The 19,398-nt window shown below is 44.3% G+C and overlaps 1 protein-coding gene across 2 annotated transcripts in view; it reads right to left on the reverse strand.

The window, feature by feature from the left end:
- The window catches only part of LOC141797678 (large neutral amino acids transporter small subunit 4-like), a 38,464-nt gene that overhangs the window by 9,784 nt on the left and 9,282 nt on the right, over positions 1–19,398 (reverse strand). Inside the window, exons 3-11 of one of the 2 annotated variants that reach the window (XM_074679291.1) lie at positions 18,905–19,115; positions 18,772–18,827; positions 18,512–18,588; positions 5,771–5,863; positions 5,495–5,628; positions 4,370–4,581; positions 1,679–1,822; positions 1,404–1,421; positions 1–93 (exon numbers count right to left, since the gene is read on the reverse strand). The exon at positions 1–93 is cut by the window's left edge and continues 34 nt beyond it. In XM_074679291.1, the coding sequence (XP_074535392.1) occupies positions 1–93; positions 1,404–1,421; positions 1,679–1,822; positions 4,370–4,581; positions 5,495–5,628; positions 5,771–5,863; positions 18,512–18,588; positions 18,772–18,827; positions 18,905–19,115 (1,038 nt within the window). The remainder of the gene's footprint in view (positions 94–1,403; positions 1,422–1,678; positions 1,823–4,369; positions 4,582–5,494; positions 5,629–5,770; positions 5,864–18,511; positions 18,589–18,771; positions 18,828–18,904; positions 19,116–19,398) is intronic. The other variant, XM_074679292.1, reaches the window with a different exon arrangement.

The following is a 19,398-nucleotide window of genomic DNA, read 5'->3' on the forward strand; positions in this document are numbered from 1 at the left end:
CCTTGAGCCTCCAGTCCATGACGTAGCCAATGACAGGAGAGGTGACCAGACACAGAAGCTGGAGCACGCCGAAGATGGATGTGTAGACACTCACTAAGAGACAGCACAGAGGAAGACTCATTTTTATATGCTCCTGGATTAATGGTTTAATTTTTTCTTTGACCCTTTATGGTACACATAGTGATTCCAGTTAGAAAAAAAATGTTTAAAGTGTTTTTTGTCATAAAATAGCTTAAATAAACATAATCTAAAGAAATTTTCAAAAAATATATTTTAAAAATATTTTTGGGGTTTGTTGCCTTGAGGCAACACTGTACCATAATGGTCAGTAATGGAAAAAAGAGTTATTTATTTATATTTCAACACATTCTTTTAAAAACACATGAACAACACTTGATGGCCTTAATAGTTTACAATGCATGCCAAAAAGAGTGTAACAAATGAAAAAAATAACTCTGTATAAGATTTCGTGTCTGAAGGTTGCCTGCATGCAACACTGTACCATTGAGGAACATTGAACACCATTGAAATAAATGGGTCAAGGAGTCTGAACATATTCTATCAAACTTTACGTGAACTATTTAAAAGACTTCACTTCTGTGGCTTCCAGGAGACAGACCTTTCATTGTGGGAAAAATGTGGATGAGGATAATGAGGATATGAGCCTGTACTCTGTAAAGAAGGCTCACAAAGTTTACTCTAGTAGACCAGGGCCTACAGTGTGAGTCTGAACTTTACTAAAACTGACATCAACTGTATCTAGGTTATAAAAGTTCAGGTACAAATGCAATTTCAAGACCAGTTTGTTTTTGAACAGGATGTAAACCCAAAGGCAGTAACAGAAATGTTGTTATGGTCAATCTGTAATGGAACAGTGTTTCATTTGGGGCAACATTTGCTTTTTTACATGATTCCATTCATTAATTAGCAAATAAAGTAAATTAAACCTTTAGAGATTCAGTTTTACTTGTCTATTAATACGAACATATTTTTTTCTAGACTGAGAGAGGCCCCGATAAAAAAGTAATTGGACAGTTTTGAGGACCTCCAGAGGGTCACATGACATACTCAAACACTGCTATTATTACTCAAGGTCTTTTCTCTTTCTTTAAAGTATTTCATGACAAGTAGGATGTATTGTGTGAGTGTAAAAGGCCAAAAAACGGGTATGTTGCTGGAGGGCAATAAGGTACCATAGAGGGTTAGGAATCCCTCTCATTGTCTGCATTTCATGTTTGTCATGTTTTACTGTTTTAGTCTGTTCTCATGATCCAGCCATTTAATCTGCTCTGATAAACACTATAAAGACTCTAACCCATAGAAATGTTAGCCAACAGAGAGCTGAGGAGAAAGGCTGACAGGAAGACGTTAAATCTTTGTAAGGAAAGCCTGAAGTCTCTTACCCACTTCCATCCTCTCCACTGTAAGAGCGTCAGAGAGGCAGCACAAGAGAGAAAAAGAGAGCATGCACAACGCTGCAGGTTAGCTGAGCAGAGAGCAGCTGAGATGTTTGTTAGACGTTAGGAAACAGAAACAAACAAGGACAGTTTGAGATCCAGAGCAGCAGGCTCTGAGATTAGATGGTACTGAATGCACACACACACACACACACACACACACACACACACACACACACACACACACACACACACACACACACACACACACACACACACACCTGTGCTGAGGTCTCCGTCCGTCAGAGACTCCAGGATGGTGTTCATGGCTCCCATGTAGAAGATGAGGCGCAGCTGAGTCACACACATGGTGATGAGGCTGAGAAGGAAAATGGGGCTGAGGATGCTCTTCATGAAGGACTGAGCTGCAGAAGAAATGACAAACAACAAGGGGGGGCTTTAATACCACAGACAGCTGAGGCGTGAGAGTGGGTCACATTTAAAACAGATACTTGGACAGAAACATGTTTCTTTCACATCCTCAGCCAAACATGTTGTTAGAAATGTTCACTTAATATATTCAGGGGTGTCATCCAGAGTTTTATGGATGACACCCTTTGAAAAGAAATACAGATGAAGAGCTTTTTAATGAGAAATTGACAACATGAGTTACAATGAGATGAGATTTTGATGCAAATGAAGCCCTTACAATAATAATAATAATGATAAAAAAAAATATAAAAACACCCTGATTACATTTGGTAATAATGAGACCTTATTTTTAAGGCAAACTGAAAATGTCTGCAAATTCAATTGAATTGCATCATTTCAAAGTGGTGCAGCAGTTTTTAGGAGCAGAGCTGATTAAACCTGTTGATGATCTGAATCAGGGTGATCTTATTTGGTGTTTAAACCTCTCCTACAGTAAAAAAAAAAAAAATTATAACACACGCAGTGTAAATCCTCTATTCAAGCCTTCAGGACCTGCAGGTGAAGCAGCAGCTGCTTTTTCTTTAGTCTCTTTTAACTTCTTATTCTCTTTGGTGGAAAACTCCTCCACTGTGCCTCCTGGTGTGTGTTGAACTCACTGTTAGCTCACGGAGAAAACACTGTCCTCTAAATATCCTCCCAAGCCTCTCGCTGCCACAGTAACACGTCTATTCCTGCGTGAGGAGCCGAGTGGCTCAACAACTCGGAGAAAAGCTCAGCTCCATGAAAAGGTTGATGATTAATCAAAGCCGTAATAGAGATGGAAATTGGACACAACTACCCATATGGTGAAGCACTGGACAAAGCAATGAAGCGGCTGAGCACAGATGGAGCAGATGGGGATCATAGGTACTACCTGACGCTCAGTGAGGGGAAAGTTAGGGAGCAGGTCAGGCTTGGAGGGAATCAGTGTTTCATTATCACTAACAGATAATAAGTAATTGAATGAATCTGCATGAAACACACACAAGAGCTGCTCTGAAAGGCAGCACGGTAACACACACAGGCTCTGTCATGTTTTCTCTTTGATCTTTTAATAAAGTCTGTCACACCTCAGGAGACAGTATGAGAAATCAAGGATGAACACGCTCTGTTTGTGGGATTCCTCCCTAATTCCTGACTGATGTAAATCATGCAGCTCTTTTTTTGGTACCTTGGGAATCCGAACTAAACTCATGACCCACGCCAATGAACCCACAACAATGCTTTTCAGGGTTTCCTGCCGCCATGCCTCACACCCGCTGAGCAGCTTTCTAAGAATGGGATCCAAACCGATTCCACGGTCCATTTGGTACCAAAGAGGCAGAGCAGAGCTACTAAATCCCCCCCCACGGGGAGATCCTGACCTCAGGGTGGAGGAGTCAGTAGGGCCTGAGGAGGCCTGGAGGTGTGGGGTACCCAGGGTTAGTGTAGATGTCGAGCAGAGGTATTTAAGAGGGTCTGTACATTCCTAATGACTGTAGTGTATAGATGTAGGTCAGGCCTGTAGGTCTGATGTCTGTGACCTCCTAGCGTCAACCAGTCTCTGGAGATCTGGTGTGAAGAGTTTGTGATACATGGAGCTCCTGAATCAGGCACGTGAGGGACAAAGGATGAAATAGCACCACACGTCTTTTCCCATCAGTGTCATGTTGGACAGCATTATGCACCATCCGGCAGAGAACTGCTCCAGTTCCTGGGCTTTCTGTTTAAAAAATCCCAACATGCAAAGAGAGTTTCCTGGTTTTATGTTGCGAAATGTCGAGCATAGAGCTCAGAGCCCTCTGAGTTTAAAAAACCACAGACCTAAACTCTTCACCTGTCTTTTAGTTATACATGAATCCAAACTGTTGAGTCGAAATTTTCACTGATTTCTGTTTTTACTCGATGCTGACTCCTCTGTGGTTGTAAAGCACTTTGAGCTCCATGCTTTTTGTGTATGAAATGTGCAGTATAAATAAAGTTGAGTTGTGTACGAGCTTCTGCACAATAATCTGCTCTAGTTTGGTTTAAGACATGGAGTGAGCTCCTGAAAATGAGCCCTGATGTTGGCGTGGTGCAGCAGTCACCGTGTGCAGGTTGGTTAGCACAATGATGCTCAAGCTGCTTTAAACTCCTGTCTGCTCACCACACCACCGTTTACCCATCCACTGATCCTGTGAATATGTTTTGTTGGCCGTAGAGCTGATGGCGCTCTTTTACGATCTCGGATATCTCTGAAAATTACTCCTGCAGTGTCCTTTTTGCTAAGCCATGTCATGCCTGTTAAGATCCCAACCATCTGACCAAGAAAACTCTAAACTGAGAAGGAAGAAAAACTCTGGACAATGTGAATGCATGTGTGCAAAGAGCTGAAATGTTTTGTTGACAGACTGACTGATAGAAAGATGGAGGGTTGCGGAAAAGACAGCACAGATTGTCTAAGTATCAGCCTGGAGTTTTCCTCTCCCCACACCCTCATGAAGATCTGAAGCATTAAAGCTGGATCTCAGTCTTATACTCACTCTCCTCCTGGGCCTGGCTCTTCACCTCCAAGTCCACGGTGGACAGGCACAGCTTGTTGGCCTCCTGCGTCGCCAGGTCTTTCTGCTGCTGATGCTCGCGCTTTATGGAGTGACCCACACTGAGGCGGCGCCCCACAGTGGTCACCTGGCGGTAAAACTGCTTCCCTGTGATCTTGTGGTCGAAACCCAGCCAGCTGAACTTGATCTTCACTCTTTGGAGATGACAAAGAGAGAGGAAGGTGGGAGAGTGATGACTTACAAAGGGGAGTGACAGAGAAGGAGTGATGGCTGATATGTTCTAATATAATCTGATTAGATTAAATAGAGTCAAATTTCTAAATCTGGTAGTGTGATTTTGCAGAGGACAAGGTTCGGGCTGGATTTTTTTGGGGTGGAATTATTTTTCTAGTTGTTTCAGTGACACAGGGTTTGTCCCAGTGTGGTTCCTGGTGCTTCCTCTACACAAAGTTTGTGGTGTGTGTAATCTGAGCTCTGATAATCCAGATTGGTCTTCCTTTAAAGTCAGTTTCTTGATGTAACTGCTACAGTTCAAACTTTCTTGGAAAACTGAGAGCAGAGCAGAGAGGATAATATGTTTCTGGATAGAAAACAGATATTTCTTGATCTTCTGCAGGTTGAACTTTTAAAGAACTTGACCCAGGTGGCTCAGAGGAGTGCAAGCTGGTTTATGGTCTTTAGGGTTTTCCTGTCTTCAGGCTCACCGGGGCCTCTGCTGCATTACTCTGGGATTTACTGGGGGAGAGCCTGAGCTGCATGTGTGTGTGGCTGCATGTGTGTGTGTGTGTGTGTGTGTGTGTGTGTGTGTGTGTGTGTGTGTGTGTGTGTGTGTGTGTGTGTGTGTGTGTGTGTGTGTGTGTTGTAATGCAGTAATCTCTGTGGAGAATGCAGACTGTCAAGGCTCACTCTGAAGCCATCTGCAGCCGGTATATCCTGAGGTTAGCTAATAGCATTATAACAGCATGTTGACAATGGTAGCTGCAGGCTACAGAAATGTTTGTCCTGTGTGTCTGAGTGTGTGTGTCTGAGTGTGTGTGTTTCAGTGTGTGTGTGTGACTGTGTGTGACTGTGTGTGACTGTGTGTGCTGGAGCAGGTATGTGTCTTACGTGAAGTCCATGTCCTCTGGGCCTGGGAAAGGCTCCAGAGGCCAGTTGATGAAGCAGTTGAAGAAGACGAGGCAGGCGCAGGCGGCCCAGACCAGCAGGATGGAGATGAAGGTGGCACCTAGGTCGTAGATCACCTGCAGGCAGACAGACAGCACCCAAACAGACAGGTCCAAATGGAGAATCAATAACCCATTCTGCTGTTTTTTATCCTGTTGGAGGTTTTTTAGACCATGGAGGATTAAAAATGAAGATCAGGTGACGTATGTATCACCTTACCTTGATGCCAGGGAAAGTGACGGCAGAGGAGGCATAGGAGCCGATCATCAGAGAAATGAATGTCGACCTCAGGTCTCCAAACATGTTGGGGAGCTGTGGACAGAAGAACAAAGAACTTTAACACAACAGCATTCTCCTTAAAGTACGATGTGTAGGCTGGATCCTAACCAGTGGGTTCAGTTCCACCTGAATCTTTTTTTTTTCACAGAGAAACTCCATGATCCTGAAGCAGAGGAATCAGTGATCCTCAGACAAAACGCGCAGGCTCACTGACTGGGTGAGAGTTTCTGTTGGGGTGTACAGAACAGAGGCCTGATGAAGAAACCGTCTCCAAGAAGAAGACCAGCACGTCTGACCTTCAGACTCTGACTCTAGTTTGGAGAAAGTTTAGAAATCGATGTGGTCCCATGACCTTTTTCATGCCCTACACCCCAAAAGCTGGGACAGAAATTGGGGAAAGGGGTTTAAGTGATGCTCAGTGGTCAGTCTGTGTCTCTTTGTTTTTGGAGCTGTCTTGGGCAATGAGAGCGGCCTGGTTAAGGTTGATGAATACATAAATCAACCCTTAGCGGTTTGGTGATTAAGATGATATTGGTGACAGTGACATGAGGATGTTCAGGATTCATGTAGAGGATAATTGCCATGTTTCTCAGGCTTTGTCTGTAGCTCTGCATGTCAGCACCTGTGTCTGATGGGACTGGAGGGAGTTTGTGGCTTTACTTTGAATCAAGTGTGCATTATTGTAACTGCTCCCACTGATTCAGAGCACTTTTCATCCTCTGGATCGTTAAATTGGAATCAAGATTAGGGCGCTGGTGCGGCCTGGCAGTTACATCACACACCCTGCAAGGCTAGTCCTTCAAGCTGACCCCAGTTAGGCCTGAGTGTGAGCCCTTTTTTAGTCTGCCACTCCACACTCTGACCCTGTTTCCTACTCTGTCTACTATACATACATGAAGGTTTAACTCTGAAAATATCACTTGAAAAACATCTGATTTGGGATGAAGCCAAGGCGAAAAAAAAGGTCTGACAACATTCAGCGAGGGTTTGAAGCGGAGCAAAAGCTGTCCATTTACAGATGCAATGAGTCAGGTCTGTTTGTTTTTCCCCCTCTGAAAGGTATATGTGCATTTCTGCTGTTTTCTTCTATTTATTGGTCTTTATTCCCTTTCACAAAAAGAGTTAAAAGAGAATATACAGTCTGAAAGGCAGATTGGATTGTTGTGCGCTCTGGAGTAACTTAGCCGTACAGAGTCCTGAATAACTGCAAAGCCCCTGCAGGCCAGGTTTGCAAACACTACCCAGATATTCCTGTCTTTAAGTCAAGTTTTGTCCATTTGTTGACCTTGTTTCTCATTTTATCAATGAAAATCCTGTGCCTAGTTCGTATATGTTATCCTTAACTGTCAATCCTGAACTTGCATTTGTTCAACACTGGCTATTGTTGAGGAAAGGTGGCGTATGTCAGCGTGAGATGGAGTATAGTCTGTGTATGCAGCAGTTGAGAACTGTTAGACTGAATTACAACTTTATTTAATTTGCTGAATGAAGCCATCTTCTCCTGTGAACAAAAATCCATCCTTCTCTCTCTTTTTTAATAATAAATTATGTCACAGGGACAAATAAATGTTAAAAATGTACCAAATTGCTCCTAAAAGGCCGCTGCTCCCTGCTGCTCTGTTATCAGCTCCTGATAGGCCTGTCATCACAAGCACAGCCTGCACTGTCTGCAGCAGTGTGTTTTCCACATTGTTTTTGAAGCACAGCAGAGAGACAAAAGCCAGAGAGTCTTGCATAAGAACCTGCAAGACGAGAGCACATGTTTTTCTTCGCTTGCCAACTTCATACTGTGAGCGGTCTCCTTAAAAAGTCAGAGTCAATGAGCAGGAAAACAACCCCAGAAAGCCTCAGCGTGAGCAACATCCACCGATCATCCTTCAAGTCATGGAGGAGAAGTTGTGATGACAGAGTTCAGTCAAGGTGTGTGTTAATCTGGGTCAAACTAATCCCAGAATCCCCCTCTGGTTTTGTCCTCATTTGTCCATGAGTTTGACCGCTGTGTTCACAGCAGGGGAGCAGCTTGTTAGGCAGATGCTTGAACCCCTTCAACCCACAAAAACGTCACTCCTCAGATTAATTAGAGCAAAGGTGAAGCCAAAAAAAATGGCTGAAATAACAAGCGCTCCTTTTCCTGTTTTGTGTAGCAGGAGAATCCAGTTGTGACTGACGACAGCAGGGGGTGGCGTGGAGGAGAGGAGGATGTGGTCATGATGATAGCTAAGCAGAGTCAGCAGGTTCAGACTCCCCTCACTCTTCCTCTGTCACTTCCTCTGACTCTGCTGTGTGGTCATGATGGCTCATCATTTGTCCAAACTTCAGCACATGCTCTCAACATGCTGAGGAAACATTGGCAGAGGAACATGTGATTCACTCTTACATGTCAGTTTTGTTAGGGTGTGCTATGGAGACGAGCTGTACACACAGTAAAGCCTTGAGCTTTTATGTCCATGTTGGAGAAATTTAACAGCACAGTCTAATAAATGAGCTGCATCAACCAGCCCCTGTCAATGTGTGTCAAAGCTACAAACACCAGGATGCACTCTAATAACTGCTCTGACCCACTTTCTCCAGCAGAAGACAAGCTGCATTGACAGAGCTGAAAACAGCTCTGATAGAGGTTCAATGTTCAGAGTTCGTGTGATGATCCGTCTGAGGGACGCTTCATTCAGCTGAGGATCTATACATTTATATTCATACACGGAGGCTGAATGTAGGGATGTAAACAGACATCATAACACCAAAGGTGGTTCCTGCTAAGATCATTCTGATAAAACCAATTAATAATAACTACACTTCTTTGGTTAAACCCCATGCCTACACTTCCCATAATGCAGTTCAAAAGCAGCTAATGAAGCTTTTTTTTTTTTCATAGACTTTTACAGCTTTTTAGCCAGAAGATGTGGATGCAATGACCAAATAAAGCAGGTCAGAGGAAGCTTCCAGAGTAGGAGTCAACTGAGAGGTTCAGATAGATGTGTTATCATTTCACAGGACATGGATAAAGTCTCATCTCCATCCAAATCAGGACTTCCTGAAACCTTCGCTGACTCCTCCTCCACTTTGTCTTTCTCCTGCAATCAAGTCAAGAAACAACTGGAGAAACTGAACCAGAACAAGGCAGCAGGTCCAGATGGTGTCAGTCCCAGAGTTCTCAAGACCTGCTCGAAACAGTTATATCCGATTCTTCAGCACCTGTTCAACACCAGCCTGAGTCAGAAAAGAATTCTGGTGCTGTGGAAAACATCCTGCCTTGTTCCACTGCCTAAAAAACCACAACCTGCTAAACCAAATGACTACAGACCAGTTGCCCTGACATCTCACATCATGAAAGTCCTGGAGAGACTCCTACTGGCTCACCTCAACAAGCAGGTGAACACCTTTCTAGACCAATTACAGCTTGCATATCTTAATGGGCTTGGGGTTGAAGACGCCATCATCTGCCTGCTTCAGAGAGCCCACTCTCATCTGGACCAGTCAGGCAGCACTTTGAGGGTCATGTTCTTTGACTTCTCAAGCACCTTTAATACAATTCAGCCAGCTCTGCTTTGTGAGAAGCTCCATGGATTCCAGGTGGATACCTCCATAGCCACCTGGATTTATGACTACCTCACAAACAGACCACAGTTTGTGAGACTGAGTAGCTGTGTGTCTGAGAAGGTGGTCAGCACTGGAACACCACAAGGAACTGTACTTTCACCATTCCTCTTCACGTTGTACACCTCAGACTTCCAGTACAACTCTGAGTCATGTCATCTGCAGAAATACTCTGATGACTCTGCAGTTATTGGGTGTATCAGTGATGGACAGGAAGCAGAGTACAGAGAACTGGTTGGTCGGTTTGTGAAATGGTGCAGTAACAATCATCTCATCTTGAATACCAACAAAACAAAAGAGATGATTGTTGACTTCAAGAGGAACAAGAATACACATAGATGTGTTTCCATCCTAGGAGAGGAGGTGGAGGTGGTGGAGGAATACAAGTACCTTGGAGTTCAGCTGGACAATAGACTTGAGTGGAAATGCAACTCTGAGCACGTCTACTAGAAAGGTCTGAGCAGACTCTACTTCTTAAGGAAGCTGAGATCTTTCAACGTCTGTACCAAAATGTTGCACATCTTCTATAAGTCTGTTGTTGAAAGTGAAATCAGCTTCGCAGCGACCTGCTGGGGCAGCAGCATCAGAACCAGAGACTTGAAGAGAATCAACAAACTGATCAAGAAAGCTGCTTCTGTGCTTTGAGTAACTCTGGAGCCGCTGGAGCTGATAGTCCAAAAAACACTAGTGCACAAGCTGATGAAGATAATGGAGGACTCTTCACACCCTCTCCACAACACGGTGATGAGACAGAAGAGTGTGTTCAGTGAGAGGCTTCCCCAGGTCCGACGTAAGACTGAGAGGTACAGAAGATCATTCCTGCCAGCCGCCATCAGCCTCATGAACAAAGTCCAGAATTAATTATCCTTATTATTATTATTATTATTGAACATGATCTGGACTACTACAATCCTGAATTTCCCTTTGGGATAAATAAAGTGTTTTTCATTTCATTCATTTAATTTCATTCATTTCATTTCATTTCATTTCATTTCATTTCATAGTTGAACTCAAGAGAATGTATTTGCCAAACGTTTAACAAGGTTTGTGTTTGTTTTGGAATAAAATGGAGATCAGATCGAAACAAATTTTCTTTGTCCCAGACAACTTTTTACTGGCTACAACACACCGAAGTAAGGTATTTATCAGTACAGTTACATAGCGCTATGGTTTGAAAGATGACATTAAGCAAATGTTTTAGCAGGCTGTATGTAGTGCTATTGGCAGCCCTGTGCCCTGACACATCTGTAGGCTAACGTGACAACAAGCTAACACTGTCAGTTTGTATGTAGTTTAGTAGCTGTCTATATTTAGCTCAGCTGGCAGCCCGGTGCTCTGAGACATGTCTGTAATGTGTAATGTTAGTGAATCCTGGTCATGTCCTGCCAGTCATCTACCAATCAGAGCTAACGTAACCTCACTCTTCATTTTATTGATAGACTCTCAAGTTTGAACAGACCACTGCAGAATAACTGCTGCACGTGGGTTGGAGTCAATATTAGCACAAACAGATTAGCCCTTTTAATATCTTCAATTCAGACATTTTCCTTGAAGTCTCAGGTAAATGTGGTTTATAATATGTTTAATAGGTCAGATTTTCTTGACAACAAGACAAACACTTTCTAAAATTTAAGTTTTAATACACCCATCCCAGACTTTAATGTTCTTTTTAGGACATTTCAGCATTTAAATAAACATCTTACCAAACTGACTGAGGTTCTGTTTGTCAGGCTCTGTTACATGACTGAATACCAGGACAGTTACAAAACTTCAATTTTCTCTTTATCTTAAAGTTTCATCTCATCAGCTTCCAACAACATTGAAAACACAGTCCATTTGTCATAGCCTGAAAACTTTAATTTCCCATGAGCACAGAGAGGAGCAGTGCAGTCTCAGTGTGTGTGTGAATTAATAACCTCTCTGTTGTTCACCTCCTCTCTGTTTCCCTGACTTGTTGATTCACTCTGGAAAACAGGTTCATTTGAAGCAGCACTGATGCTGCTGGCAAGATTTCCTACAAGTACATGGATGAGTCAGGGAAAACCCAAAATCACGTGAACAACAACGCAAGGAAGAAAAACTCAACCGTCGGTGTTTGTGCTGGAGTGAGTTCAAACCAGAATAAGAACCAAGTCTATTCCTTGTTATGCCAAGCAGTTACGCCACTCTGGAGCTTTTCTGGGTTAATAGGTCTGAGTCACAGTCAGCTGCTAAGACCAATGTTTCCCAAAAACACGCCACAAACCAGTTTGGTCTGCTAATAATGAGAGCAGGAGAAGAAGAGGAGGGGATTAATAAGTGCAGTAACATGAGTTCAGAGCTGGAGTGTGTGCTGATGGGAGGAGCAGCTGTCATGTTTGATGTGGGCAGATAACAGTGTTTTCATACCTGAAGTCAGAAACAGATCAGTGAAACAGACAGGTGAGTTTATGACTGCTAAACGGCAGAGGACAAAGAAGGTTTTGTGTTATAGCTTCAGGCGCTAACAGTCACACAACAAGCAGATAACAGCCATGTGGGGATAACAGCCATGATGAACGTTAGCCTGAAACAAGTCTGAACAGAAAACACGCTTCAGGCTTCATTAGCTTCAGCAGCACAGAAAAGAGCATCTCGTTTAATTTCAGCCTTACAAAACATCTAGCAGAGGCTTTCAGGAGTTAAAACCAAGATTTCCCTCAGAGCCACACTGTCTGCTTGTTTTCCTGACCATCACAGGAATGTGCTGCCGGCCGAGGTCACGGTATGAGAGTATGTTGTACCATTTGTTCTTAAAACTTCACCTCATTTCCTCATCTACCCTTTTCTTCCTCATTAAAAATGTACTCTGCTAATCTCCTCTGCTTGTGTCCTAATCTCACCTGCATTAAGAGTGAACACTTTATTTGTATGCATCTCTGGAGATCAGTGCTGAGAGGACAGACTGAGAGCAGGCCTTTGTGTGGACACCTCTTTACAATAATAATGCCTACCAACTACTTTGCTGTTGCTCCTCCTGTGAATAGGCCTTTTGTTGGATGGATGGTCAGAGTGTATCTGTGCAGACAGGTGAAGGGTACACACACACACACACAGATGGGCTCAGTGTTTGGACAGCTACTAAAGGTCTGTGTTGGCGTCAGAGCAGTCACCTGGAGATAAGAGATCATGGTTCGGTGGCTGGGTTCGGTTAAAAGCAGGTGCAGGGAGGGGGTTTTGTCAATAAGTGGATGAGCATTTCAGGGTTTGTTTGAGCAGTATCTAGGTGACTCAGTGTTCTATTTGTCATGACTCAGCACCACATTTTATGTAAGACTCAAGCTGACTTTCTAAACCTTTACCAAAAAAAATCTTGGACGTAAAGGATTAAAGAGAAATTCTGATTGGAAAACACTATGTTTAAGCTTATCTGGAAACACTTAAACAATCTGCAAAGCTCCTGGACCACTGCCAAATATCCTGGAGCAATTAAAGTGCTCACTGGATTAGCTTTAGAAGAACAGGAAAGGATATTTAAAACACATTAGTCAGTAAACACAACTGCGTAATTAGCAAATATTAGCATTCTACCAAGCAGCTAAGATACAGACTGTGGTTAGCTTCATACGTCCAAAACATTAGCATGATTTTGTGATTGTCTCTGCTGTCCTCAAACACTGTTTTTATGTCAACTATAGCTTAGCCATTAAATTGCTATTGCTACTTGTTTACTTTAAGGATTCAATATAGGTATGTGAGCATTTATTTATTAGTGTTACCCTTCAGAACAGGGATCTCAAACTCATGGCCTACAAAACAATTTCATATGGCCTGACGCGTTCATGGCCTGGTCCACTGTTGGGACCAGCAGCATTCACACTACATGAAGCCAAACAGGAAAAAAAATCTGAACACTCGTGCTGCTAACGCCCTTAAAAAGTTGTTACAGCTAGGTGTCTCTTTGAAAGGCAAAAAAAAGGGTTGATGTCAGACACAGAGAGTTTCAGGAGAAGTGCTTTCAAAACAAGGACAGAGATGAAAATTGATGAAAATATAAGGAGGCAAATTTTAAGTCAGAACAACCTTCCTGACAACTTAATAGCTCCATTAAGGCAACAGCTAGCATGGGTTAGGATGGATGCTAACCTTGGTGACTGTTTGATGTCCAATAAGTTTTATTAGACCTTTTGTTTGGTTCAGCACTTCCTCAGAGGAACCTGGTCGTTGTGAGAACTTAGTGAACCTGAGTGAACCCTTTCGGACTCCTTTATGACTGTAAAACCTGTTTTTATCTGTGTTCTCTTACTAACTGGTTGAAACCTGTTGAGCTGTGATTTGATCTGGTTTGGGTCAGACTGATGAATGTTTTTGGACAAAGAGCGTGTACTGTGAACGCTTCACATCAAGGGACCCAGAATAAAATGAAACCAGGAATTTTCTTGTTGCTTGTGCACCTAAACTGTCGATTTAGCACTTTTTGTGATAAACTCTTGCTTACAAGTTTAGAAAGTTGCTTAGTCATAAGTTTCCCCTGTGATGCCATCATGTGATTTCACACGTCAGTTTGAATCAGGGAGTGTGCTGAGGGGTGCGAATGGAAATGGAAAAGGCAGACAGAGCAGTGACAAAGAGATCTGTGAGAGAACACAGCATCACGCCACGGCGCAGTGCAAAAAGAGGAAGCTGGGCCGAGTCTGTCGGAGGGCAGAACAGAGAAATGAAAGAAGGAAGAGGGACTGCTGCTTCAAGTGGAAACTCAGGTTGACTGCTGCTGCTGCTGCTGGACCACTAAGAACCAGCTCCGACCGGTCCTGTCCTGAAACACAGAATAGGACACCATCCGCCATAAAGAGCAGCCAAGTGGGCTGTGAGATTAGCAAACAGCGGGCAGACTGCATACCTCCATCAACCTGACATCATCCTTTACTCCCTCACACCAGGAGTTTAGTTTCCATACGCTTTAGCCTGAAACCAGCTGACCCCAACACTGACAAACATCAATGTTTCCAGAAACAAGCTCCAAGGAACACAGTTTTAAGAGCCCTCTGCATCTGTAGGGGATTTACAGTTATTCCTACACTGAAAACCCTAAAACCTACATCCATCAACCTCCAAAGACTCAGGACACAAAGCCTCATCCAGTTGGGGCTGATAGCAGCCCCTGCAGCTCAGTCTGCCATGTCCAGATATCATATCAAATGACTCTCTCCACCTATGGCTGACACTTAGTTCTTTTCCTGTTCCTCTTCATTTCATGTGGTGGCTTGCTGTACACGGAGCAAATACTTTTCTTCCTCCACCTCGCCCTGCCATCTCCTGCAGGGTTAAAATTAGTGCAGGGTCTGATCTCCCACTCCTCCCACTCTCATCCCCAGACAGAGCAGGATGATGTAGTGTGTGCACACCTCGTAAATTTCCCCTCAAACAGGAAATCACTCTGTGTTTTTTTTTCTCTTGCCACACCTCAATGTTTCAATTATTAGAGGAGAAAATATGCAGAAAGTTCAGGTTCTTCAATCAAAAACACACTGACTGCAGGGCAGTGAAATGAGGGGCATCAGTGGGCTTGTAAAAGTATTCCCAGATGGTCCAGTGATGGAAACAAAAGGATCTTTAATAATGGGAATACACCGATAAATAGGGGAGTAGAGCAGGGAGCAGAGTTGCGCATTTGAGCCCCTTTCACACATGCACAAAAGTCCAAAAATGTCAGACTTTACTCAGAACAGTGACTTGTGTGAACACAAACAGACTCAATTTATCAACTTGACTTTGCTCTGACTTTTTCCTGCATCCTGATAAAAACAAGCATGCACACCCAAAGGTTTCTGGAACGTTTAATGACCACTACCTCCTTAATTGTCCAATGTTGCTCTTTCACACGCTTCCTCCACTGCGTAGTCTTCCCAGTCACGCTTGGTAGGGTGGTGACTGGGAGGGGGATGAGTCATGAAGGCAGGACAAGCTGGGAGAGTGTTTGCAGCAAGATGGATGAAGCAGCAGAGATGCCCACGGCTGTGCAGCCATCTCCTCTGTTCTCCTTTTAAAGCGGTAGGTCTGATTCTTTCTCCTGACATGTGTCACTCTTTGGAGTCCACACCATTCACATGAGACAAGCATCCAGCCACTGGCTTGTAGTCAATCGTTCCATATTTTGCTGCGTCCTCACACAGGCTCACCTGCCGTCTTGCTCAGATTTTACCAGGAGGTTACCACAAAAAACCTGGGTGTACAGTTCTTCATTTTCAGGAGTTTGGTGCAGATGTGAGTTCATCTCATGACACCAACGTGCTGGGTTGTGTGAATGCAGCAGATTCAAGTCAGGAAACGTCTTCTTCTCAGAGTGAGTAAGGTTTCTGTCAGAGCTGGATTTATCCGCTTACACTCTTACTACCTGCCTCTTTTTCCTGTGTAATGTTGTCTTCTGTTGTTTTTGTGGTGCAGCAACATCCTTGAACATGTTGTTGTGCTAAAATCACAGAAACAGCACCGTTACGTAAAATGAGTTCACCCCGCTGCACCCCCCTCTCTTAACCCACACCAAAAAGAGTTTAGCAAGCTGTGGGCGTGCGATCCACTCGGATAAGGTCCCTTTGAGAGTTGAACATACGAGCAGCAAGTTCCTGGAAATGTGAGGGCCTGAATGTCCTGAACATGTCAGGAGATCATGTGTTGAAGACAAACATCTTTGGAGAGCAATACAAAAAAACCATGATATGCAGGAAAGGGTAACTTAACACACAATTTAACAACATTTGGGAGATTCCCTGTTACATGAAGCTGTTGAAAAGCACAAAAAATGAAGGAATGAGGAGAGGCATGAACAAGCACCCCTGCCTCCTCCTCCTCAGCTTTACTCCCTGTTTTTCCAACACAGGACAGGGAGTGCTGAGTGTGCATTCACAGGAGCAAGGAAATAAACTGATAAAGAGCAGAAAGAGGAGGAAGGGGCAAGAAGCCCGCTTTGTGCTCATTGGCTGGTCAAAGGGAACCAGAGACAAAGACAGGAGGAAAGAAAGTAATTAGGCAAGACAGCAAAGAGAAACTCCAGAGGAAGACTAAATGAAGTCTAAAAGACTGAGGCACACTCCCACAGGTTGGGGAGCGTTTTGACCTGCAGAGTCTCAAAGACCTGTGATGCCCGTTGTGCTGCGTTGAGCTCTGCTCTCTGAGAAATAAAGGTTACAGCTTTCCAAAAATAGCTGTTTACCTCTGTGATGACCCTTCACCTAGAGGACAGAGTAAGAGACCCAGAGACAAGAGTACATAACGGTACAAAACTAACCTCTGGGTTTAAAGCAGACTCCACTCTCAATGAACAGGTAATTTTATATCTTTACTTTTTGTTTGTAGCCCGTTCTGGCGCCCAGTGCTGAGACAGTCAGCTTCCTAGCGTTGGTTATTTAACTCCAATGGAGTGCCTGACACTGAATGAAAACCACTTGAATGTTACTGCTTTTAAATCTCATTAAGAAGCATCAGCATTCACTCATGTCTGTTTTATAACCAGCTAAAAAAAAAACTCACAGGAGCTTTAAATGTTTAACGTTTGTTTAAAAGCCATAGCTCTCAAACTTAGATCACAGCATGCAGGAAGAACAGGACCAGCTGATTCCTGCAGCATGGCTGGAGTATGAGGGAAACATTTGTGGAGGCCTGCAGGGGGCTGTAACTCAACCTGCTGCGGGTTAGACACCCCACACAACTAAAGCAACACACACACACACACACACACACACACACACACACACACACACACACACACACACACACACACACACACACACACACACACACACACACACACACACACACATGCAAAGAGCTGAGTACAGAAACATACAGTAGCCATGCATACGCTGGTTTTGACAGTCGTGAGCAGGTCCAGCCTTGCTCAGAGAGGGAGCAGCTGAAACCAGAGACAACAAAAACAACCCGGCTCAGACTGAAGACTGGGGGGTGGGGGGTGGGGGCTGAGGAGGACAGGGATGGGAGGAGGAGGGTGGGAGACGGGGGTGAAACCAGCTGAGCGACTTCTGTTTTTTTGTGTTGCTGTGTGTCAGTCAGAGTCCCAGTGGGCGGCCTGAATAGGAAGCAGAGGAGGTATGGGTGGAGGCGCTCACCCGCTCAGTTCCCTAGTCGCCGCTTCCTGTTTGTCTCTCAGCGACAGACTGTCTCTGCTCTTTGTGCCTTTTGTGATTAAGTGACTCACTGTTCAGGCTGAGAGCCACACTGTTTCAGAAAACTATCAACCACAAGACACCACAATAACATGTGCACTACAGAAGCCCTGGTTGGACACACATCCAGACACTCTCTTTTCAGTAATGATGAGTGAATTTCTCTCAAAATGTGTGGGATGATCGGAGCTGCAGAAGCAACATACAAGCTATGCATGTTGTTCCCAGACACCTGTTGATCTCTCCACGTCCTGTCTCACCTTTTGAACACTCTGCAGACACACACCTCTCACTACAGTGCGCGCACACACACACACACACACACACACACACACACACACACACACACACACACACACACACACACACACACACACACACACACACACACACACACACGTAGCGTCCATGTGCTTGGTGTGGATGAAATAATCATAAGCATCAGTCTTTTTTTAGCTTGTGCCTAGACAAGCAGCAGCAGCAGCAGCAGTTCAGGAGTTGGTGAATAATAGATCACTAATGCAGACTCGCTCACTTCATAAACCACTCTCTCCCTCTGTCTCTTGCTCTCACGCACGTGTCTTCCCCTGTGATGCAGCACTTTCTCTAACTGATGAGCTCAACGGCTTGCTCTTCCTGATCCACTCCATCTCTTCACATCACTGCTCATCCTTTACTCCCAATGGTGTTGTGTCAAACGCTCAATCGTCTGTGCTGCCCCCTCCCCTCCTTCTCCTCCTCCTCCTACTCCTTCATCTCTTCAGACATCCATTCAGTCTGCGAGGTCTCTGATGTCCCTTCATATCCACTGACCTTCTTGTCCTTAAGTTTTTGATGTTATCGCCCAACAACATTTATCCACTGGAGCCAACTAAAGTTTTCAAAGATGGACGTAGACATGTTCTGCATTCAAATCTTTTAAAGTGCTGTTCTCAGGTGAATCTCTTACCGTCAGAGACGTGAAGGTCATGCACATGCCTCCAAACCCATTCATGGCCAGAGCGAAGAAGATCAGGATGGACAGATCTGCAGGAGGAAACGTGCATTAGATGTCCCGTTTGATTGATCAATGTGTCAGGGCTGCATCAATCTGCCATACACCCGTGTGCCTTCCTATCAGTGTGCTGTAGAGCACGGCTGAGCGACAAGGACAGTGCTCCTGAAGTACATATGACGCTGTAAAAGTGATGTATGTGTCTGGTCACTTACTGTTTGGGTCGCTGGCCCCGTAGGCGATGAGGAGGCAGGAGAAAGCGAAGCAGGCACTGGGGACACAAAGAAAATCATCAACTATGACTCAGAAACAAGAGGAGGGCTGATGTGCCTGTTGTCCAGGTCTCACCTGCCCAGAAGTCGGAGCTTCCTGGGACCATATTTGTCCATGACAATGCCCATGGGCAGCGTGATGGCAGACAGCAGGAAGGATCCTACAGTGAAGGCCAGGTTCAGCATCTCATCCTGGTCTTTGCAGATCTGCCAGCCGTTCATCTCGAGGTACTCTTCCTCCGGCTCCAGGGTGGTCATGTTCGAACTGTTGAGGCCAGTGCCGTTTCCTGTGGGGTTTGAAATGTCAGATTTTTAATGTCAGAGTTGAAAACATTGCTTTGTCCTCATGTTGCAGCTCTACTGAGGTTACAGAGATATTCTGTGTCTGTATAACATCCTCAGGGCAGCAGACACTCACGTCAGGGACAGCTCTTTGATGTTTTTTACCTGGAGGTGTAGAGTAATCATGTCTGTTTATGCTCATACAACACAAACAGCCTAATGATGTTTTTTCTCTCTCTTTCTCATGTTATGTAAGTCAGTACTCCACAACGTGCTTTACTCTGTTAG

The sequence above is a fragment of the Halichoeres trimaculatus genome, unplaced genomic scaffold (genome assembly GCF_033239565.1).
Source record: "Halichoeres trimaculatus isolate MK-OKI-2021-1 unplaced genomic scaffold, fHalTri1.1 fHalTri1_scaffold_9, whole genome shotgun sequence".
In the NCBI taxonomy this organism is placed as follows: Eukaryota; Metazoa; Chordata; class Actinopteri; order Labriformes; family Labridae; genus Halichoeres; species Halichoeres trimaculatus.